This window comes from Myripristis murdjan, chromosome 16, assembly GCF_902150065.1.
Source record: "Myripristis murdjan chromosome 16, fMyrMur1.1, whole genome shotgun sequence".
Classification (NCBI taxonomy): Eukaryota; Metazoa; Chordata; class Actinopteri; order Holocentriformes; family Holocentridae; genus Myripristis; species Myripristis murdjan.
Window position 1 is genome coordinate 17,532,157 of NC_043995.1, and position 20,568 is coordinate 17,552,724.

General features: G+C 40.6%; 3 protein-coding genes across 4 annotated transcripts; 2 read left to right on the forward strand and 1 right to left on the reverse strand.

Annotated features, from left to right (window-relative positions):
* Positions 1–2,277: 2,277 nt before the first annotated feature.
* trip13 (thyroid hormone receptor interactor 13) lies at positions 2,278–7,857 on the reverse strand. 2 transcript variants are annotated; one of them, XM_030072758.1, is made up of 14 exons: positions 7,716–7,857; positions 7,355–7,430; positions 6,094–6,244; positions 5,837–5,963; positions 5,494–5,549; positions 5,282–5,372; positions 5,072–5,144; positions 4,922–4,985; positions 4,741–4,827; positions 4,376–4,482; positions 4,079–4,232; positions 3,293–3,405; positions 3,110–3,179; positions 2,278–3,032 (listed from the first exon to the last, which is right to left on the reverse strand). In XM_030072758.1, the coding sequence occupies exons 2-14, from the start codon at positions 7,411–7,413 to the stop codon at positions 2,937–2,939; spliced, it is 1,248 nt and encodes a 415-aa protein (XP_029928618.1). In that variant the 5' UTR covers positions 7,414–7,430; positions 7,716–7,857; the 3' UTR covers positions 2,278–2,936. The 2 variants fall into 2 exon arrangements, with proteins under 2 accessions (XP_029928618.1, XP_029928619.1); XM_030072759.1 differs by lacking the exon at positions 7,716–7,857 and adding an exon at positions 7,558–7,579.
* On the forward strand, positions 7,839–15,140 carry brd9 (bromodomain containing 9). The gene is made up of 17 exons (XM_030072757.1): positions 7,839–7,976; positions 8,489–8,709; positions 8,786–8,911; positions 9,002–9,131; positions 10,383–10,440; positions 10,868–11,012; positions 11,134–11,244; positions 11,525–11,712; positions 11,895–12,027; positions 12,289–12,364; positions 12,486–12,581; positions 12,970–13,102; positions 13,206–13,317; positions 13,466–13,522; positions 13,627–13,732; positions 13,869–14,039; positions 15,040–15,140. The coding sequence occupies exons 1-17, from the start codon at positions 7,928–7,930 to the stop codon at positions 15,138–15,140; spliced, it is 2,013 nt and encodes a 670-aa protein (XP_029928617.1). The 5' UTR covers positions 7,839–7,927.
* Positions 15,141–15,954: 814 nt separating this feature from the next.
* On the forward strand, positions 15,955–20,375 carry zdhhc11 (zDHHC palmitoyltransferase 11). The gene is made up of 11 exons (XM_030071540.1): positions 15,955–16,307; positions 17,246–17,461; positions 17,949–18,127; positions 18,239–18,340; positions 18,442–18,566; positions 18,718–18,873; positions 18,989–19,113; positions 19,208–19,257; positions 19,345–19,408; positions 19,510–19,576; positions 19,818–20,375. The coding sequence occupies exons 2-11, from the start codon at positions 17,246–17,248 to the stop codon at positions 19,973–19,975; spliced, it is 1,242 nt and encodes a 413-aa protein (XP_029927400.1). The 5' UTR covers positions 15,955–16,307; the 3' UTR covers positions 19,976–20,375.
* The last annotated feature ends 193 nt before the right edge of the window (positions 20,376–20,568 follow it).

The window sequence follows — 20,568 nt, forward strand, 5'->3', positions numbered from 1 at the left end:
GTCATTTGACTCCTCACACACAGCCTGACGGAGTGTGACGCTCAGATCACTCTGTATGGCTGACAGGATGAGCAGGCATTTGCATAGCTCATTGATGGCAGTTTTCTTTGATCCTACTTGCTCTGCCTAATTATCACAGTTTCTTTATGCAGCCTGACTCCCAGGCTCCTGTCTCTTTAGAAGGTATCTCTCTCTCCCTCTCTCTTTCTCTCTCTCTCTCTCTCCTGCATCTCCTCTCTCCCACTCACAGCTCATCTAACAACCTGCTTAAATGGATGACAAACATATGGGAGACAAAATGTCAGAACGCAGGCGTGATGGGAAAAAAAAAATTGTTCATATAGTCTGACAGAGCGGTTTAAACCGGCGACAGAAAGAAAGGATCAGTTGTTTTTCTTCATAAGAGCTAGTTTCACTGGGATGAAAATTCTAGTATATTATCAAAGGCGGTGATGTCGACCAAAAACAGGAAGAAATGGCAGCTCTGACAGAGCTCAGACTTTATGGGCTCTCATTAGCTATTCTTATAGAGAGGATGTGGATCATTACTGGCAAGAGATAGTACAGTATATTTCTGAACTTGTCAGTAGATGAAATATCACATACACACACACACACACTGGTTTGAATCCATTTTACAGATCCTCTCAGTGCAAAGCTGCTTTACAAGCTTTGTGAGTTTCAACTAATTGCTCTATCTGTAATTTTCAGCTCAAACAGCTGAGTGATAGTTTCCATCGTTTGGGTGCGCAGGTCTGTTTGGTTTCCTCAATAATGTGTCTATAAGTATGTGTGTAAGTTTATCCCCTCCCAACGTGAATCACTACTGGCACATGCCGTGATATTCCATTGCTTTCAACCATGTACCTGTGTAACAACGGTTGAGAAGATAAACATCGGGCTATTTGTTTTGCTTGGAGTTTTCTGACATTTTCAAACTGCTTAGAACAGTGATAAAACCCTCTAACAATGAGGCTTTTGACTTTTTTCCCTCTCCCTCTTGATTGCATTTTAACAGCTGCCTGGTTTTTGGACGGACTACAGTCAAAAGAAAAAAGCCTCCAGACAGAGCAATTATGGTTTTATTTACCATGCCCATCTCTTTCTTTCTCTCCCTCTCCGGCTCTTTTGACTTTGAGATCATTGATCAGATTAGTGAGAAGTGGAGCTTCCTCCTGATTCATCTCACATAAAAAAACAGCACGGACCAATTATAATGTGCCCCAAAAAAGATATGATACTGAGATTAAACGGATAATCCACTCAAACCTCAAATTGTCTCTGCTGTGAAACATGAGGGGGATTCCACTCCGAGTTATCTATTAAGGCCAGTCTTTGGATGTAATGATATGTGGGCCTTTAGAGACATTACATTTTTTATATGCTCTAAATGACATTGATCTGGAGCACACACAGAAAAAATGGAGCAGAAGCAAGGATAAGACCCAGCACCAATCAATAGCCATCTATCTCAATATCAGGTCAAATTTCATGGCCAACGTAATGTATAGTATCCTTGCATCAACTGATCAAGTCTTTAAAAAACAGAATTATGAGTTCAAGCACAACAGAATATGGAGGAATAACTTTCTATCCACAAAATAGCCACGAAAGGTCACTTTGAAGGTGGGCTTCACTGATAGGCCTGAGTAGAAATTATGTTACTGCATAAAGATGAAGTCAATGTTCACTGTCTTTTTACATTCAGAACAGCCGACAAAATATACCTTTGAAGTGGAGTGAAAAAAAGCTGTTGGCCAAGAACAAACAAAGGGAACATTGTCTGAACCGTGCAGCTGACATGCAAAGCAGAACAGCATTCGCAGAATGCAAAACATGCTCATACTAGGAACTACTGATCCACCCATGAAAACTCTGCTCAATTTGACTGGTGCGATATCGTGGCATTTCAACACTGCACAGTCTTTCATCGTTGCTGAGCAGTTTGTTGTTTCAAGGTCAATGTGTCTGCAGAAACATGCACAAAAAAAACAAACAAAAAAAATCAGACGTATGACCTTTGACCACAATGATTTCCCACATTTGCAGTGATGTAATGTTTTCCCGTTGTTGCAGAATTTTTCAGTGACATTGTCCTCATTGTTACCACCTTCATCAGGTACAGTGCAAAATAGAGAATGTAATAGAAAACATGTTTAGTGCATGTGTAATATGAAAGTATTAGTGTATTCATGCGCCACCAAGTGGTCATTTAGGACATTGCTAAAGTTCTCAAGAAAAACCAACTTCAACACAGAACATCATTTCACAGACAGGTCTAAAAATTAAACAATTTAGTTTATTACAATGTTATGTACAAAAAAGACATAACATGAGAGACTGAGTGTAAGGAGTATTTGTTGTTCGCATAAAAATGCCCGCTGAAGATGATAAGCACAAAAGATAAACATTTTCTTTGAACATTTCCTTGGTCTGTTAGGCACATCCTTTTGTAAACACATGAAAGACAAACTGAACAGCAAAGTTAAGCAAAATGAAAATTAGGCTGGGACCTAAATGAGCCTAGGAATTTTAAAGCTGTGTATTTATACATATATATATATATAACATTCAAACACTTTTAATAGTAAGAATAAAGTAAACATTTGAGTTAATAGCAGAATTCAAGCATTGGTGTCCACGTGATAAAACCAAACTGTGTCCAAAGAACCGCAAGAAAATGATATGGACATGGTCTTTTAAAGTAGTAGCACCACCAAACAAACAAAAACATAAAAATATAACACATCACCTGAAAGGAGGCTCTCACCTTAAAGACAGTATTTGTTATAATAATGTTATTTTCACACACTGAGCCAACATTACGAACACAGTGAAGCCAAATGCAGCTACAAGCTTCATAAAAAGATGTACTGGTTATATTTTTTCAAACCAGGATGACATGGGACTGACAGCAACCCGGCACTGTGCTAATTTCAGAAACCATTCACCAGGTTCGCTTTCTCCTCCCTCTGTTTGTCCACCGCTCGTTCCATTGCCTCCAGAAACCTCCCAAGAGTCACTGTTGGTGTCTACAAGGCAAATAAAACAAAATCAAAACAATATCACAGTTTTTTTAAGACTCTGCCAACAGAAACCAAATGCTTACCTTTACAAACAGTGCGTGGGACAGAAAGGGCAACTTCCTGAGTGCTCTTCCACTCAAACCTTTGCTTTTTCTGGAAGACAAAGTGAACACAAAACATTAACTTCCAGCTTTTTGAATTCCCACTGGAATTCAATGTTGAGAGTCTGATTTGAGAGCTGCTGCAGTGTTGGAGCCAGTACTCACATCGCAATGTTCCTGAGGGTCAGACTGTGTTCGCACATCTCACTTTTTGCAAAGCCCATTGTCTCCAGCTCGGGGATGGTAAACAGCTGCTGCCGAGGGTGGATGATCTGGCACTGCAGACACAGTGCATCATATGGTAGAGATGGGACCATGTAAAAATACAAAATCACGATTACCGTGGCCAAAATTATTACGGTTTCAGGATTATTCTACTAACATCCCCTCAGAGTTTTTTATAAACCCAAAATATGACCAAACATCAAACTTATTCCCCTGCAAGGGTTTTAGAATTCCACGAGCGCTGTCACCACCCTCTGCCATGGTTTAATGAAAAGCAAATAATAACAGTAATATACAAACATAGTATGCTGATGGATGTGTGACAGTGTTGAGACATGACTGTTTGCTGCTGAATTTGGTTGATGCTTTGCAGTATGTACTGTATAACCATGACTTTTTAAATACACAGTCTAACACAGTTACCATGATAAGTAAAATTTTAAACAGTGCAGCTAACTATTAAATACTATATCAGAGTTTGCAGTAAAACCCGGGACCGTTCCATTCATATTATACAGATTAAACACAAAGTACATTCAAATTTTTGAGGTCATCTGATTCAACTGTAATTTTTACCAAAAAAGTGTTACATCATGCTGCTTTACTCACTACAATTGTTTTAGGAGAATCTTATAGGAAAATCTGCCTATTTTCTACATTTTATCTTATTGTAATATGTTTTATTCACAATTTCTATGGCAGCAACACAGATACGGTTTTTCTAACCTTCATCAGCTCCTCCAGGCAGGACAGGTAAATGTTGTAGATGCCCTTCTCAGACGGAGGACCGATGTACTGTTTGATGTCAGCTCGGTCCACAAATGCCAAGTCAATCTTCTCCGTCACATTGGAGGTGGTCAGGATCACAACATTGGAGTGTCTACCAATGTAAATCACAAACTTGAGTGAGTAAGAGGACACAATGAGGATGTCTCAGGGGAAACAGTAATTAAAAGTGATTTTATGTATAAATTGAGGCCTTTTACATTTGGACATAGTGCATTCAATACAATGAGCTCTGACCGTTTGATCTGGTCCAGCTGTGTGAGGACGGAGTTGACCACCCGGATGGCATCAGAGGGCTCTGTCCCCGCCTGGCAGGCATTTCTCGCAGCTGTCAGACTCTCTACCTGCCCACCACAGAGCACAACAGGCCAGGTTCACATCAGAGAGTAAGACAGCTTCAAATATGGCAGTAACAGCCCTTAAAAACTGAGTAACTAAGCTACAACACTCAACTGGTCAAGCACATCGAGGTGCTAGTCCAGTGAATCTGGAGTGAGATTAAAACTCAGACAATAGGACACAGAAAAGTCTGCTTATTAATATAATTTCAGGGTCACAGACTCATTGAAATTCTCAGTTAATACTACAACGTTTATATTTACCTCATCGATCAGAACAAATACAAGAGCATCTTTGTCATCTATCAGTTGCTGGATCTTCTGAAACATCTTTGTGACCAGCTTGCCGCTCTGTGACAAAGAAGCACAGTTGGCTATCAAAACAATATCAGTTCCAACAAGAAAAGGCAGTTAACTGTGATTAGACACAAGAAGCCAGCTGTACCTCTGAGAACCACTTGGAGAACAGGCTGTGGCTGTTTATCTCTACAAATTGCCCATAAGCATACCTGCAAGGGAGAGATATGTGGTGAAATGAAAAGAGCAGGTGCGGAGTTACCGTTGAAACCATTTTCCTGCTCATGGACGCCCTTACCGGCTTGATAGCCTGATTGACAGCTTCTGGGCGAGGGCTTTGCAGAGTGACGTCTTCCCCGTGCCTGGAGGTCCTAAATGTGGGCACAAAGAACAATATCAGTATCAGATAAGACGTCAATTACTTTGCATTTGCATTTGCACAGTAATTATCTCTGACAGGCTCTGGCATGCAATTCAACAATCCAAAACATTATTCCTTATTAATTACCATGAAGCAGCACAACACGATTCCATGAAATCAGGTTGCTGTCTACGTTTTTGTCTGAGAAGTAAATTGTTGTTGAGACGTAGTCCAAGAGCTACGGGCAAAAAGAAAGAAGCTGGAGTTTAGCAGGATGGGCTGAAAGCTTCATTATTTCACTCTCAACTATTATCATTTTTATTTATTTATTTATTTTATTATTGTTGTTGTTATTTTACCTGGGTTTTCACTGCACTCTCATATACGAGACTCTCCCAAATCCCATGGAATTCAGCTGTCAAAAAACAAACACAGGTTGGTCAAGTCACTTTGGGCAAATATTAAAATAACATCAAAATTTAATGATTCCAAGGGGAAATTTTGTCATTGCAGCAGTGTTAAGAACAGGATTAAAAAAATATAACAAAGGGAGCATAATGAAGGCTGATGGTGTAGAATCTTAATCATGATAATACAGAGCACTAATTGAAGAATTCAACTTAAAGAGTTCACTAGTTCATCATCATCATCATCATCATCATCAGTACTGCTGTCGCTTTATATCCTCTGCCAGCATCTTACTTGCTGGTAGCAACCAGTGATTGGCTGCTGAAAGCTCCTCATCTTCCTCCAAACTGAGCATGCTGGGGCAGTCGTCACTCAGAGTGAAGATGTGAATGGAAACAGAGCAGCTCTTCAGATCAATGGGCTGAGCGGCGTAATTGTTCATGAAAAAAATAAAAATAATATGTTAAAAAACAGAAATGTAAAGTCAGTGTTATTCTTTAATGAATCACACAAGGATGTAACTTCCAGAGTAATACCAAAAGCGTCTGTACCATTTCCTCTACATCAACTATGGCCACAGACTCTACGTGTTTCCTGAGGAAGTCTTCATCAAAATCTGTCCATCTGTGGTTCCCAAACAGCGTGCTATGACGGTTCAGCAGAGCCAGAACATGCATCTGCACATCGGACCGTTTCGCTGTGCTGAAAAGGAACAAGTATAAAATGAGACAACATGAGCAGTAATGAACAAGTCAGAGCAAAATACATCAGTGACTCCACTCGGCTAGTGGCTACCCTTCCCTTGAAAAGTTTGTAGCGTGTGTTTCCAGTGGTGGAAAGAATAGCAGTGTCTAAGATGAAGCATCCATACATTACTGATATTTCACTTGAGAAGAAGTACTGCTGTAAAAATCATCTTAAGTTTGAATAAATTAAGTTATTTTAAGAAAAAAAAAGGCTGTCACACAGCATCTTTTCCATGCAATGCAAAGGGACAGGAGGGCAGAGTTTAAACCAGATTCTTTTAATTGAAACATCTGAAAATTACAAAAATTATAACCAAATTAGTGTTATCTTGTTCAGAGTATTGACAGTTGTGTGGTTTCTCATGTTTAAGCAGAGCTGTCGAAATGTGTACTCTGTAATGCATATTTTACTTTGGCCCTCATTTTATCTTTAGCGTCATTTTGGCTCAATTCAATGTTTCAAGTCACTAAATACATGATGAACATTGTTTTTTTTTTCATATTTAATATTTCCTAATAGAATGGGGACAACTGGGTGAACATAAAATTAACAGGACAATATGTTTTCAATATGCTGGAACATTTTGTATGCATCTGTTTCTCTGGGGTCTCCCAGGCTTTTTTAGCTGTATAAAATGTATAAGAAATAGACACATTATACATGCATTTGTTTTAGTTGTTTTGGGTGATACTAAAGAGCTGTAACATGTCATTTATAATCTTAAGAAAAAAAAAAAAAATCCCTCTGCCTTAGGGCCCACAGCTGTAATAGTGCCAGAGTCAGTGTACTATTAATTCCTACAAGATCATTGAAGTATAAGAGTGGGTGAGGTTATGTTTTATTTAAAGGGCTATTTAATTAAAACATAACAAGACACAAAGTACTTGACTTATAAACTTGGGTAACAAGTTTTATTATGATCATTTTCTAGGGGGTCTCAATTACTACACAACGTTAAAATATATATATATATATATATTAAAAAAAAAGGACACAAAAGTTTACTAAAACAAGTCTGGACACATCATCATGACTGAGGTGAAGTGTCTGAGCTCGGTGACCCACCTGTGAGATTTAACATGGACCTCCACATGAACCTCTTCATTGTGATTTCCACCCTCCATGCCGCCGCCTTCTATTCCTGTAACATTGTCGACATTACAGTTTTAACAGCAATATCGTGCACATAGATAGTTAATATTTACTTTTATCTCCGACAAGGAACGCTGATGAACTTCTCAATGCTAAAAAAAAAAGCCGATAAACACCTTTAGGTTTGCTAAAGTTAGCGTTAGCCGGCACGGAGCTACAGCTAACGTTGACTAACTAGCTAACAGCGTCGTTAAATCTGAATGCTAACGTCAGAACGTTTACTGAAGCTTTTAACCTTAGTATAACAATTATGGTGTTAGTTTATTTGAGGTACCTGAGTCCTCATACACAGCAGGTATCGGTTAGCTGTCAACTTTGCCTTTACGGTCACTCGAATTCACCGCGCAGTTTAGTTCAACCGGAAACACAAAATTTGTTGTTGAACAATCACTTCCGTTGGCCAGCTTTCTCCTAGCAGTGATTGTTCGTTAGCTAGCTAGGCAGTTGCAACAAATACACGTCTTTGTACACTGTAAACACGAAGAAATGGGGAAGAAACACAAGAAGCATAAACCGGAGTGGAGGACAGTTGATGGTACCCGATTACATTTGGACATTTAGCCGCGACAGAAGCTTTTGTTATATTTGTGTTAGCGTTAGCTCTGCGCTAACTAGCCTGACAGGCTAGCTGGCTAGTGCTAGAAAAGAGACTGGGCTTTGGTTAGCAACCATGAAGTTAAAGCTAATGACTGCAAATATAACAGCTCGACTAGTTTGGTTAGATCATTGTGATTAATGTGGTGTCTTGCACAAATGTTCAGTAAGGTAAATAAATTGTACTTAAACAACAGATTTCGTCGTCACTATAATTAATTTGCCTTTCTTGTGCAAGTGTTATATTAGACTCCGAGGCTCCATCACATTTATCAGCTGATCATAGTTGTGATACTATATGATCACCCCACATGTCCCCTACTACACTAAAACCCCTTTTTCTGAATGATCTTGCCCACTGTGTTTCATGATCTAAACATCGCCTTCATCTTCATCATCCAAACAAGTGTGATTTTTTTTTGCCATTGATTATATTGTGCAATTGGTTTGTAGACTATGAGGACAAGCCTCTGGAGAAGCCTCTGAAGCTTGTGCTCAAAGTTGGTGGGAGCGAGGTTACAGAGCTCTCTGGCTCGGGCCACGACTCCAGCTACTATGATGACAGATCAGACCACGAGCGAGAGCGCCACAAAGAGAAAAAGAAAAAGAAGAAGAAGAAGTCTGAAAAGGATAAAGACAAGCATGTGGACGATGAGGAGAGGAGACGACGGAAGGTTAGTTCAAGGGAGAGCGTTTGTTTCATCTTAATGCATCGTCACATACTGTGGGTTAACTTTTTTTTCCTCACAGGAAGAAAAGAGGAAGAAGAGAGAGCGAGAGCAGAATGAATCCGAGGCAGCAGCTGCCACGGCTGCCAGTGCCGGTGTGGCAGTCGAACCTTTCACACTGCCAAAGAGTATTAGTATCGCAATAGAGGTAAATGTTGCTTTAACTAGAAAAATATGCTCAGTGAGTTCATAATGGTTATTGTGAAAATGCGTTCACATCATGGATATGTCTCACCAGCCAGAGGAGAAGAAAAGGAAGAAAGAGAGGTTTGAGATGGAGTCTGAGGTGGAAGAGTTTCATCCCAATGTAAAAGTGGAAGTGGAGCAGCAAGGAGACCGGCCAGTCCGTGCATGCCGGACACAGCAAGGTAAGAAAACTCATCAGTGTTACCACAAGAACTTTATTAGTGATTGGTTATGTTTTATTTGTGTGTGTTTCATCAAGTCCAGCGCAAGAATCAACGTAGAATGCTTGGAAGCAGTATTAATAATATTAAAAATGTTATTTGTTTCACATGTAATAAAAGTTAAATCCAAAAACATGTCAAGTTAAGTAGGAATGAACTGAAGTCGTAGTGGTAAAAATTAAAAGGGCTGGAAACAATTAAAAGCTAAAGATTATAAAAGGTTTTATAGTGTAGTAGCCCAGGTTGAGATTAAAATATGGGAGTGACAAATAAGCCATTCTGAAGCAAAACCTGCTCACCTTTGCTCTTTCATCTGGAGCAGTCTGCCTGGCTGCGTGCAGGTAATTAAGGAGTTGATGTACTGAGTTAAAATCAGCTTTGACTGGACTAGTAGAAAAAGAAATGTAAAAACAAAAAACAGCGAACAACTGTGAAAATCAAGAAAGAGCAGAAGAGTGAGAAGTGAGAACACAAAACAGAAATGTGAAGTTGTGCTGTTCTCATACTGGCGCACATTTACATTTGTGAACACTCATGATTGTTGTTTAACTCAATTCAGCTTTGTTTGGCACTCACAGTTCTTGTTCCTGCACTCAGTTACATTTTGTGGATGCTCATAGTTGTGGTTTTGCTCAGTTCATCTTTGTGTTTATGTTCTCTCATTAAAGATGGTGATCTGATTCCGTAAACATCGCCACTAATACAGTATGTAAAAGAAAATAGCTCTGTCATGCAGACAGAGCTATAAGCTAAACCAATTTTAGGACTAGTTTAATTAACCCGCCGGGTCCATTAGGGGTCGGGCTGACTTTGAGAAATGGACACCACAGAAAGTTTTGCTGCTTGATTTATGCTTTGAAATTTGCACAACAATCCGATGGACCCGGTTTAGACATTTGCTTCAGTCTCACATGAACGCTGTGGTCTCACGAGCACAGCACTGACATGACTTATAGTCTAGGCACAGCATTACCCTTCCAATAACAAAATGATTCAGTATTTTACAGGACAGTTGTCAACCCTAGATTTGCGGTAGAATTTTATGGGAATAATTGAAAATTATTTCAGGATGGTCTGCCCAGATTTAGTGGTGGGCGTCCCTGGCCTGTGGTAGGGGAATCACTGAAGGTTTTCAACTGGTATAGCACCTGCCTGTTATCCCTCTAAATATTTTAATGAACCAAATTATTCTTCATGTCTGTCTCAATGCAGAGAATGAGTCCACTCCTCGTCAGCAACTCCTGGAGCACTTCCTGCGCCAGCTCCAGAGGTGAGGAGCACTGATTCTGTCTAAATTAGCGGTATCCACCTGTTATGTACTGCTTGTAACAGGACAGTAATGTAGTTACTGTTGAGGTCTTTATCTAAAATAAGGGGTGATAATTGGGATGAGAATTGGCAAGGACCCCGTGATGTTATATGATTTGATATGTTTTGTGAATTGATTTTTATGATATTATGATTTTTGGATTACTTTTTAAAACACTGGACCATGGAAAAGAGCTGACAGACAGTTATCATGAGCATGTCAGCCAAACTTACTTTAGCATTTAACATTTATTGCAGGCCTAAAGACAGAAGCCAACCAGGAAAACAAACAAACAAAAGTGGTGTTAATGAGAAAGTATTAATTCAGGGTCAGCACAAAAAAATATGGTTTATTGAATCAACATTTTTCTCATCTCTTTGCCTCGCAGGAAAGACCCGCATGGATTCTTCTCATTTCCAGTGACAGATGCGATTGCTCCCGGATACTCCATGATCATCAAACATCCAATGGACTTCAGCACCATGAAGGACAAGATTACAACCAATGAGTACAAGACCATTACAGAATTCAAGGTGAGGATACTTTAACCGTGTGGTCATTTTCAGGGTTAATAGCATGATGTGTAAGAAATCCAAAGACGAAAACTTAGCAAGCTTTACCTGAATGAATCACATGCTCTCTTTCCCCCTCTAGGCAGACTTTAAGCTGATGTGTGACAACGCCATGGTCTACAACCGACCGGAGACTGTTTATTACAAGGCTGCAAAAAAGCTGCTCCATACAGGCTTCAAGATGATGAGCAAAGTAATGTCGTTATTTGGAGAGAAATAACAGATTTCAGATATGATACAAGATAACCTGTCTTGTGGTCTGATTTTATTGACAAGTCAGTTATCAATACTCTCTTTTTCATGCACATCACTGACTTAGGTTACTTCAGTTTTGTGATTATTTTAAATGGAATACATCATTTGTATAAGTATTATCAACTCTCCATTGTTAGCCATGTCAGCCCTCCATTTCCAGTTATGCATATGAATAAAAGTGTTGTCCCGTGGCGGTCTTATCTCTGCTCTGTGTGCAGGAGCGGCTGTTGGCTCTGAAGCGCAGCATGTCTTTCATGCAGGACATGGATTTCACCCAGCAGGCAGCCATTTTGGGAGATGAAGATGTTACAGCCGATATTCCTCCACCAGAGATTATCCCTATCCCCGTGGAGTCTGCCAAGAAGTCCAAAAAACAGCCAGTGAAAGACATGAAGGAGGTCATCAGGTATACCAAACATTTCTAGTGTGTAGAGTGAATGTGATTTCTCCTCGTGACCTCTAGAAGAACATGAGGTGATCAGAAGGGCTCACGGGGCGGCACCGAGCCCTTGCTGTTGTGTGGTATTGTAATGCAGTGAGTCAGTGTAGTGCTTTGGTGTCATAATATTGTCGCTTCTCTGATCTCAGCTACCTGTACGAACCAGAAGGAAATGCGTGCAGTTTGACCGACAGTACAGCAGAGGAGCATGTTCTGGCCCTGGTGGAACATTCTGCAGACGAAGCCCGCGATCGGATCAACCGATACATGCCTAGCTCCAAGGTTTCCTATTTTACAGATCACAATATATAGAAAATGTATGGCTTTAGGCTGTTTGGACCCATACATTATGTCTCTACTATCTACAGATGGCTAAAGGGAATGTTGTGAAGAATGAGCATGCCAATTGCGTTTCATGGTTTAAACATTTTCCCATGTTCTGCGGGAATATATGTTTGAGAGGCCCTGTTGGTCTCAAGTTTAAAAACTGAATGTGTGGACATCTGAGTGTTGACCACATCGTCTCTGCTCCTGTGTTTTCAGATGGGTTACTTGCGCAAAGAGGCAGACAGTTCTCTCGTGTACACTGTTGTAAATCAGCTTGACCCTGATGCAGAAGGTTTGCTATACATTCTTTTTGTGGTTTTGAAGGCTCTTTTAAAGGCTTCACAAAATTCTGTACCCCTGAAACCTACCTAGATTTTTATGATGTGTGTTATCTTCTGTCTTGTGTTTTGCAGAAGAGGAGACCCATGCTGTTGACCTTAGTTCTCTGTCAAATAAGCTGCTGCCTGGACTGACAACCTTGGGTTTTAAAGATGACAGGAGACATAAGGGTACGTCAGCTCATTAAAGGAATACTACGAGGTTTTGCACAAAATACCCCCTTGTACTTTCATCTTACATAGTCTGTGACAAGATGTTCGATACCGTATTCACATCTGTACGTCCAGTGGTTCGGTTCCTCTGAGGAGCATTTTGTGCTAGCTCAGCATAAAGGCTTGAAATCTATGGGAGTCATTAGCCTAGCTCCGTCAAAGTGAAAAAATAAACCTTATGGCAACTCCGAAACGTTGGAGTACTCCTTTAAAGTGTACATTAACTTAAGTAAAATTAGACCTTTATTAGATTTGAGTCTCGTCAGTTATATCACCAATTCCTTGAGCGAGCCTTTTCAGTGTTTATAGTTTGTTATGGATTACACTCTGTTCTTGCTCTATGTAGTGACGTTCCTGAGCAGTGCCTACAACACCCAGAGCCTTCAGAAGAACTCCATCTTTCCAGACCTGCTACCTGATGAGATGGACATGCTGTATTCAGCCTATGGAGATGACACGGGGGTACAGTGCGCTCTCAGGTAGGGCACATTTGTGTGATAGGAAAAAGTTAAAACTGACATGCTGTAGTCATAACATCATGTTTCCAATCTCAGCTTGTAATTAGTTCGCTTTGGCTCTCAGCATACAGGAGTTTGTCAAAGGCTGTGGAAGTGTCACCAAGCGTTTGGTCGGTGAGCTTCTAGATAAGATGACTGCAGGCGACCACAGCAAAGCCGTCAGCCAGATCCAACAGGTATCCTACCAGTACCTCCTCTATTTTCATTATTACACATATCTCATTAGCAACTCCAGGGTGATAATTTGTGGACCATTTCTCCCAGTTTTTGGTTCCAGTGGTGCAACCTCAGTATGTATAAATGCTACTTACGTTTACATTTCAGAAAAGAAACATGACACCAAAACCTGATGAGGCCAAGACTAACAGTTTCGACATGCAGGTATGCTATAGCTGGTTGGGGGTTATAGTCCATTTAAATGGGTTTGGTAAATGATGTTGTGCTTTTCCAGTTATGCTTGATAATCTGATTCGGTGTTTGTTTAGATGGCAGATGGTCCTGGTCTAGGAGAAAGTGGTTCCGTGCTGGACTTCATGTCAATGAAAAACTATCCTGATATGTCTCTGGATATATCCATGCTGAACTCATTAGGTGATTATCGGAACATTCATTCAGCATACAACTAAGTCCAGTTGACCTGATTCAATTTCCATGAGATTCATTCAGCATTGCCTTTAGCATTATCTCTATTACATTGATCTTACATCCTCTGTTCTTTCCTGATCAGGTAAAACGGTGAAGAAAGAACCAGGGCACGAAGAGGGCCAGCAGCACTTTGACGATGCAGACAAACTCCTGCAGGAGTTCCAGGAGGCTCAGGTGGACAGGGTTGGCTCCAGACCCTCCTCCAACCTGTCCTCCCTCTCCAATGCCTCAGAGAGGGACCAGCACCACCTAGGTATTGCTAACAGAAGCAACATAGAAATGTGTTTGTTTAGTCGGTGCTTGTGACGGACCATCTCAGTAAGAGCCTGGCTCTTTGCGCTTTTAGTCACAATTTACAGTCTGTCTTATCAGTGTCATTTCTATGTTAACAAACATCAGCTCAGTCATTACATGCTCTAATCTAATGCACAGTGCTGTAATAGCTTTATTTATATAGCATATGATGTTTCACAACAAAATTGTATTAAGTTAAACAAGAAAAACTGAATGCAGAAAGAGACAACAAGCAGAATCCTAAGTGTTATCCTAATTTTAAACACAGCAGTAAGCTAAAAAGCAGACAGACATAAAAAGTAAATTTTTGAAATGAATTGGAACTGAAGAATAAACAGTATGAACATGTATGTATAAATAAGTTTTAATACACAACATTAAGACAAAAAATGCAGATATAAAAGCACCAGAGTATGCATGCAAATGGGTTTTAGTTTTTTTTTTTTCCTCCTGAATGAGGAACTGATTCTGCAGCTGTGAGCAATATGGGTTCCATATGTTGGTGCTCAAAGTGAAAATACTCTGTCACCCATCATTTTAAGTTTATAGTGAGAAACTACTGAGCTTGTTGGACCTTACTGTGATGTTTGGCTTCAGATACTCAGTAAAAGGCTGTAGATTAAAGGAAGACAACCTGTTACTTTGAATGTAATCAGTAGAATCTTAAACTCTTTTCTTTAAATACAGAGTTCTGTGATGCACCCAGGCAAATAAATTGAGAGTTATGGTAATCTAGTAGTGTGGAAAGAAGCAGGACAGCACTTTTTTTTAATGGAAAGGCAGTCAAACTTCTGAAAGACAAATCAGTAAAGTTTCCTGTTGATCAGTACACTAGTGTGTTAATATTCCTTAAATGTCCACTAAACCTAAGGTTTTTGCAAATTGTTAATCACTTTCTGTAGAATGTGAACACCTTTGCAGTGGCATTAGAAAGAACCATGTCATTTTTTTGTCCACAGGGAGCCCGTCACACCTGGGTGTTGGTGACCAGTCTGAGATGGTTCATGATCCCTACGAGTTCCTGCAGTCTCCAGAGCCCGGCTCCACCGCCAACAGCTGATCACACACTGCCGTTTTGTTATCCCAGTGTTAACAACACTTGGCACCTGGTGTTGGACTGTTTAAACATGAATGGAGGCAGCAGGGGCTTTAACCTGCTTTGAACGCTGATTATGATTGTACAGACTATGTTTTAATTTTATGATTTTGTATAAGTGCAACACATGGAAAATAAATACTTGCACTTCATTTTGTAAATACATCTAAAATACTTTGTTGCCTGATTTATTGGGGGAGCTATAAACCACTACAACTTCATCAGATTCATCAAGATGTATTACAAGCAACTTTCAATCTCAGCGTTTTCACACTTTATTGATGCTGTGTGAGCACTTGGCCAGTTTAATGTGTGGAGATATCATGCTGTTTTCTGTTTTAGGTAAACTCCCACGTATAAGCTATAAGTGTAATGTTCGCTATTGGTGGATGAATCATTTTGCAGGTCTAGTTCGTGAATCATGCAGCCGAGAAGTAAAAAGAATGGCGTTAGACTGTGACTTGCAGCGATGCATTTCAGGTCGCCATTATGTAACGTAAATCTGGTGAAACCATGCACGACGAGAGCCAGAAGACGGATGAATAATCAATGCATCGACTTTATTTTTGAAAGCAGAAGTTTGGTGCGCATATTTCCTTTTAGTGTGTAGTTCCCTCTTATTTTCAAGGGACGCTGAACACCGCCTATTTTTATGGGCCTTCTATTCCCCAGGGTCTGAAAGTGCGGAACAAAGTGTGAAATTGTGAGTTTTATAATTGGGCACACCCCGCACGCATAAAGCTGCACGCGTATTAGTCCTATCAGAACGCAACAAACAGCTGGATGGCTTCATGATTGTTTTAGCGCACATGCGCAGCAGGACAGTTTCCATAGCGCTGCTCACGACCTGCTCGAGTTGACACTTAAACTCTCACTGCCGTCCATCGACGGCGTGGAAATGGGGGAATATTCTTTGTACTTTTACACACATTTATGGAGGCTCTCTGGTAATTCGCTTTGCGTGAGCGCTCAGTTACTTTGTGCGCTATGTGAGTGTTGCCTGTTTTAAGACACCTGCCCCGCCGCCGAACTAATTATGGGCAATCAAGCGCAATAAATCTGCTTCTTCATCTGAGCAAGAATACAGCATTGTTTGAATTATATAGGCGCTGGACGGCATCAACAGACAAAGTAAGTGACTTTTAATCAATTTCGACTTTCAGATAACTATCCTGTCTCCTGCATTTTCTTTCCTGTGATTTATCATCTACTTTGAGCTGTGAAACAGACATTGAGTGACTAGTGACCATCTGTAAATGCTGGCAGGGCTCCCAAAAGAGAAACAAAGCGTTCCCTGACATAGTTGTCATGTCTCCGTCTTATTCCACCGATGTGGCAGCTATGGCTACGGTATTTGTTAAGCAAAACCCGTGGACGCAGCAAAGCCATCTGTCAGGAGCGCAAATAAGGAGCTAGGGATTTATTACAGTACAGTATTTGCTAGGCAACTGAATTTTACCCGCAGATCAGATGCACAAAACGTCCCAATTCCCTGTGTGTTAAAGATTAAATCTGACTTATTAATTTAGAGAGGACGCAATGCGCGCAGTTTTGCTCATACTCATAGCTCTGGCTTATGATTACTTTTGTGAAATTATGGAGCCATGGAGAGAGGCTCCTCCATCTCACTTTTCCTACAATTCAGACACAAGAGGAAAACATAATGGATAATGCTGTTCAGTATACATCATCCTTTATTGTTTTTCATCCCATATAAAGGGATGTTGCACACTTGGTTTATTCTGCAACTCTGAATTAGGCAATGAATTACTTGCTGGCAATATCCTCCTTGTGCAACTGATATGCAGTTATGTCTGTTTCATCTGTCAAGGCAGATGCCCCTCAAATAGTACTACTGGGCATGAGTGGCACCTTCTACTGCCTCTATCACAGGAGGGGGGAGGGTGAAGAGTCATCATGTCTAACTCATTTCCCTAACTCATTTCCCCGGCAAATGTGGCTGCACACGGTTGCGGCTAGACTACCTTCGAGTACTATATTTACATGCATGACTTCTCCTCATTTAGATTCTTATGGAGTTGTGTCTCTCCCTCCTGTGTGTTATTCAGATGAAGTGCTTCGGTCAGCGACTGAGACGCACAGCTCCCATGCGTGGCAGCAGGAACGAGCTGGTTCCCTCCAAGCCTCCGAGGATCAACGGGTGGTCGTGGCCGCCTCAAACCTTCCAAGTGGTTGGTTGGCTGGTGTACAGCTACCTTGCCATAGTCAGCTTTGGCATCTATATCCCCCTTCTTCCTCAACCGTGGAGACACGCTGCCTATGCTGTATCCTTTACACAGCTAAACTGTGAGGGTAAACGTGTATTACCTTATTTTGCCATCAAATGTAAGTGTTTCAGAATTGAATGTGGAGGCTCCTTAAACATTAGTAGTCTTTGCCACGGCCTTGCACAAGACAAGGATGTTGTTGTGTGGGCTTTCTGTATGGGCTCCAGTCACACCAGACATGACTCCCTTTGTTGTTATTCTCTCCATTAAGCGTGAAGCACATTATCACTGGCCTTTTTGTCATAAGTTGAATGCTGCATGACGTCAGCACTAGTTTAGCTGAAACAGGCTGCTGGGCCTCTTTCGGGTGCATGAACAGTTCTTTACTCTCGACTATATTCCCATACATAAGCAACAGTTTTTTTTTTTTTTACAGCTTGTTGGTCCACGACCGATCTTTGTCACTAATTTACACATTTACCACGTGAACATATTGCAGTATTTCCATAGTAGTACTTTTTCCCTTAACCCTTGCTGTGTGCAGCTGACGGGTATAGTCTTTATTGTCCACTTGATAACCCATATCGCTGCAGTGACAATAGACCCAGCAGATGCCAGCGTAAGGGCCAAACAGAACTATACCAGCCCAATGCCACTCTTTGACCGGACCAAGCAACCCCATGTCATCCAGGACTTGCACTGTTACCTGTGTGATGTCAAGGTGTATGTACCCGATCAATATCCTCTAATGTGATTTTTGAGTGAACATTATGTGGTTATTCATTATCAAAAGATTGCATTAAATAAAGTAAGTTTGATCTGCTTTTTATGTAGTGGCCCCAAAGTTAAACACTGTGGAGTTTGCAACAAGTGTGTGGCGGACTTTGATCACCATTGCAAATGGCTTAACACGTGTGTGGGTGGCAGGAATTATTGGTAAGAGAAAGTTTTGATTGATGCTCGATTTTCACGCAGAGTTTCACATGGGATGTTGCAAAGCATACAAATGAACAGCAGTGTTTGCATCTTGCCTGCAGGTGCTTCTTTTTTGCGCTGCTCTCAGCTACACTGGGTGTCTTCCTACTTCTCATCATCATCTTGTTCATATTCATCCAGCACTACTTGGATCCCAGCAGCCTGCGGACGGCTCCACAGTTCAACAGTGAGTGTTGGACTTGTTTAATCCAACTTTATAGAAGACACAGTACCTCTTTTTTTAAAATATAAATCATATTGATTCATTTTGTCTTTTTAAATCATGGGTGTGGATCAGCGGTGAGGATATTGTGTGTCTTGTTGTTTGCTCCTTTAAGGTGTATTGGGTAACGGGACCTGGCTGGTGTTCTTACCATTAGCGCCCATAAAAACCAGTTCAGCTGGTCTCCTTGTGTTGGCCTTCATAACTGTCATGTTGAGCATCACCTGCCTGCTGCTGCTTGGTCATCTGCTAGGTTTCCACTTTTACCTCTGTGAGTCACAAGCACTCATCCATACGCAATCTCTCACTTGGAGCATTAAATAGATTTGTTATGACTTTTTTTTCATTATTTCTCCCCATTTCCCTGTGGTGTTTGTGTTCCTCAGTTTACAAAGGCATGACCACCTATGACTACATAAAGGCTCAGCGTCAGAAAGAAACTAGAAAGCGAGATGTTGAGGCAGGAATCCCTCATGCAGCTAAAATCGGTAGACCTAGTAAGGAAACACAGGTGAGATGAGTGTTGTGTCACTCACTGTCATTCACTTGTTCTCTTTATCATGCTTATAAAGTTTGAATTCTGTTTTTTTTTTTTTTTTTTTTAGAACGAGGAGAACTCGATTGACTGTGAGCCAACCTTAGCACCACATCCCAGGTAGAACTTATTCCTTCAGGTTCTCATAATATTTCAAATGTACTTTTGTACAGTCAGATGACTACTAATACTGTGGTTTTCTTACAGCACCTGCAAATTTGATGATAAAGGACCAATTGCCAGTCGACTTTCAGAGTCCATCTGCACTGAAGTAAGTACGCCCTCTTACAGTGTGTCGTCTTTTAAAAAGTATGTTGCTTTTTTTTTTCACCAGATGGCTAATGTTTCATCAAAAATCTGTTTTTGGTCCAGTTGGAAAACTTTAAGAGGTCGGCTGAAAAGGAGAATAGTTTCTATTACGGCACAGAAAACACAGCAGGTATTTGACATCACCCATTGACATGGTACACCTTACTTGGTGGATTTATTTTCAGATAAGTGAGCTACATCCAATTGTGTATGTGAACAAATCCATTAGAGGCAGACTAATGGAAACACCATGAAGGTTAATAGTCAGACTCTAAGTAGAAATGGTAATCCATGCAGTAATTGAGCAGGATCCTCATTATGTGCAATAACGAATGTAACATTTTGCTTCCATATTTTTTCATGTCTGAAAGGAGAAATGGCGATGAGTGACAGCAAAAGCTGGCGGGCAGAAGCGGACGAAGAAGCTCAAAGTACCGAGCGGGCCAGTGTGCAGTCAGCTGACAGTGTTCCTGTGGTCCAGAACCCCCTGGGGAGCACAGTTATGGCTCCACGAGATACTCATCAGTAGCTGTTGCCTGACGCACAGTGGGGCGCCAGGATATTCAACTCTCAGGAACTATTTAGGAAAATTGCTTTATGAAACTGTGCCACATTATCATGGACCTATTGCTCATCAGGACTGAGGATGATTTTGCAATGATACCACAGTTTGACATGCGTCATGGAGTTTAACAAAACATTTTCAGTCAACTGGACTCTTTCTATGCAATGTGAATTCCTGTGGAATAGGTCAGTGTGTTTTGTTAGTTTTTATATTGTGTGGGGTTATATGACGTGTTGAAATGTTTTAATTTTTTATATAAATATTTAATTGCTCTTTTATTTGTATTGCCTTTTAAATTGTTTATTTTACATGGCTGGCATGGATCAGCAACTTAAGTTTGATAATAAAGTCTTTGTCCACCATGTCTGCCCCAGCGATGTCTCCTTCTTTACTACTTGGCCACACAGTGGCGCCATTGAAGCACCTTGAGGTACTAATAACATTAAGTCACCAGGTGATTTTATTGAGTGTAGGTCTACTTTTATGATGGACTATTGCTGTAATAAAGCTTTTACTCAGCTTTTTTCTACAGCTCAGAGGCATGCGGTGTCTTTTAA

Excerpts from the sequence above, each read along its gene's own strand:
- trip13 (XM_030072758.1), bottom strand. The coding sequence starts at position 7,413 with ATGGAGGGTGGAAATCACAATGAAGAGGTTCATGTGGAGGTCCATGTT. Across the intron at positions 4,483-4,740 it reads TATTTGTTCTGATCGATGAG|GTAGAGAGTCTGACAGCTGC; the intron begins GTAAATATAAAC and ends TGTGGTGGGCAG. Across the intron at positions 3,180-3,292 it reads ACCCTCAGGAACATTGCGAT|AAAAAGCAAAGGTTTGAGTG; the intron begins GTGAGTACTGGC and ends TTTGTCTTCCAG.
- zdhhc11 (XM_030071540.1), top strand. The coding sequence starts at position 17,246 with ATGAAGTGCTTCGGTCAGCGACTGAGACGCACAGCTCCCATGCGTGGC. Across the intron at positions 18,341-18,441 it reads GTGGGTGGCAGGAATTATTG|GTGCTTCTTTTTTGCGCTGC; the intron begins GTAAGAGAAAGT and ends TCTTGCCTGCAG. Across the intron at positions 19,577-19,817 it reads CGGCACAGAAAACACAGCAG|GAGAAATGGCGATGAGTGAC; the intron begins GTATTTGACATC and ends CATGTCTGAAAG.
- brd9 (XM_030072757.1), top strand. The coding sequence starts at position 7,928 with ATGGGGAAGAAACACAAGAAGCATAAACCGGAGTGGAGGACAGTTGAT. Across the intron at positions 12,365-12,485 it reads GCTTGACCCTGATGCAGAAG|AAGAGGAGACCCATGCTGTT; the intron begins GTTTGCTATACA and ends TGTGTTTTGCAG. Across the intron at positions 13,733-13,868 it reads ATCCATGCTGAACTCATTAG|GTAAAACGGTGAAGAAAGAA; the intron begins GTGATTATCGGA and ends TTTCCTGATCAG.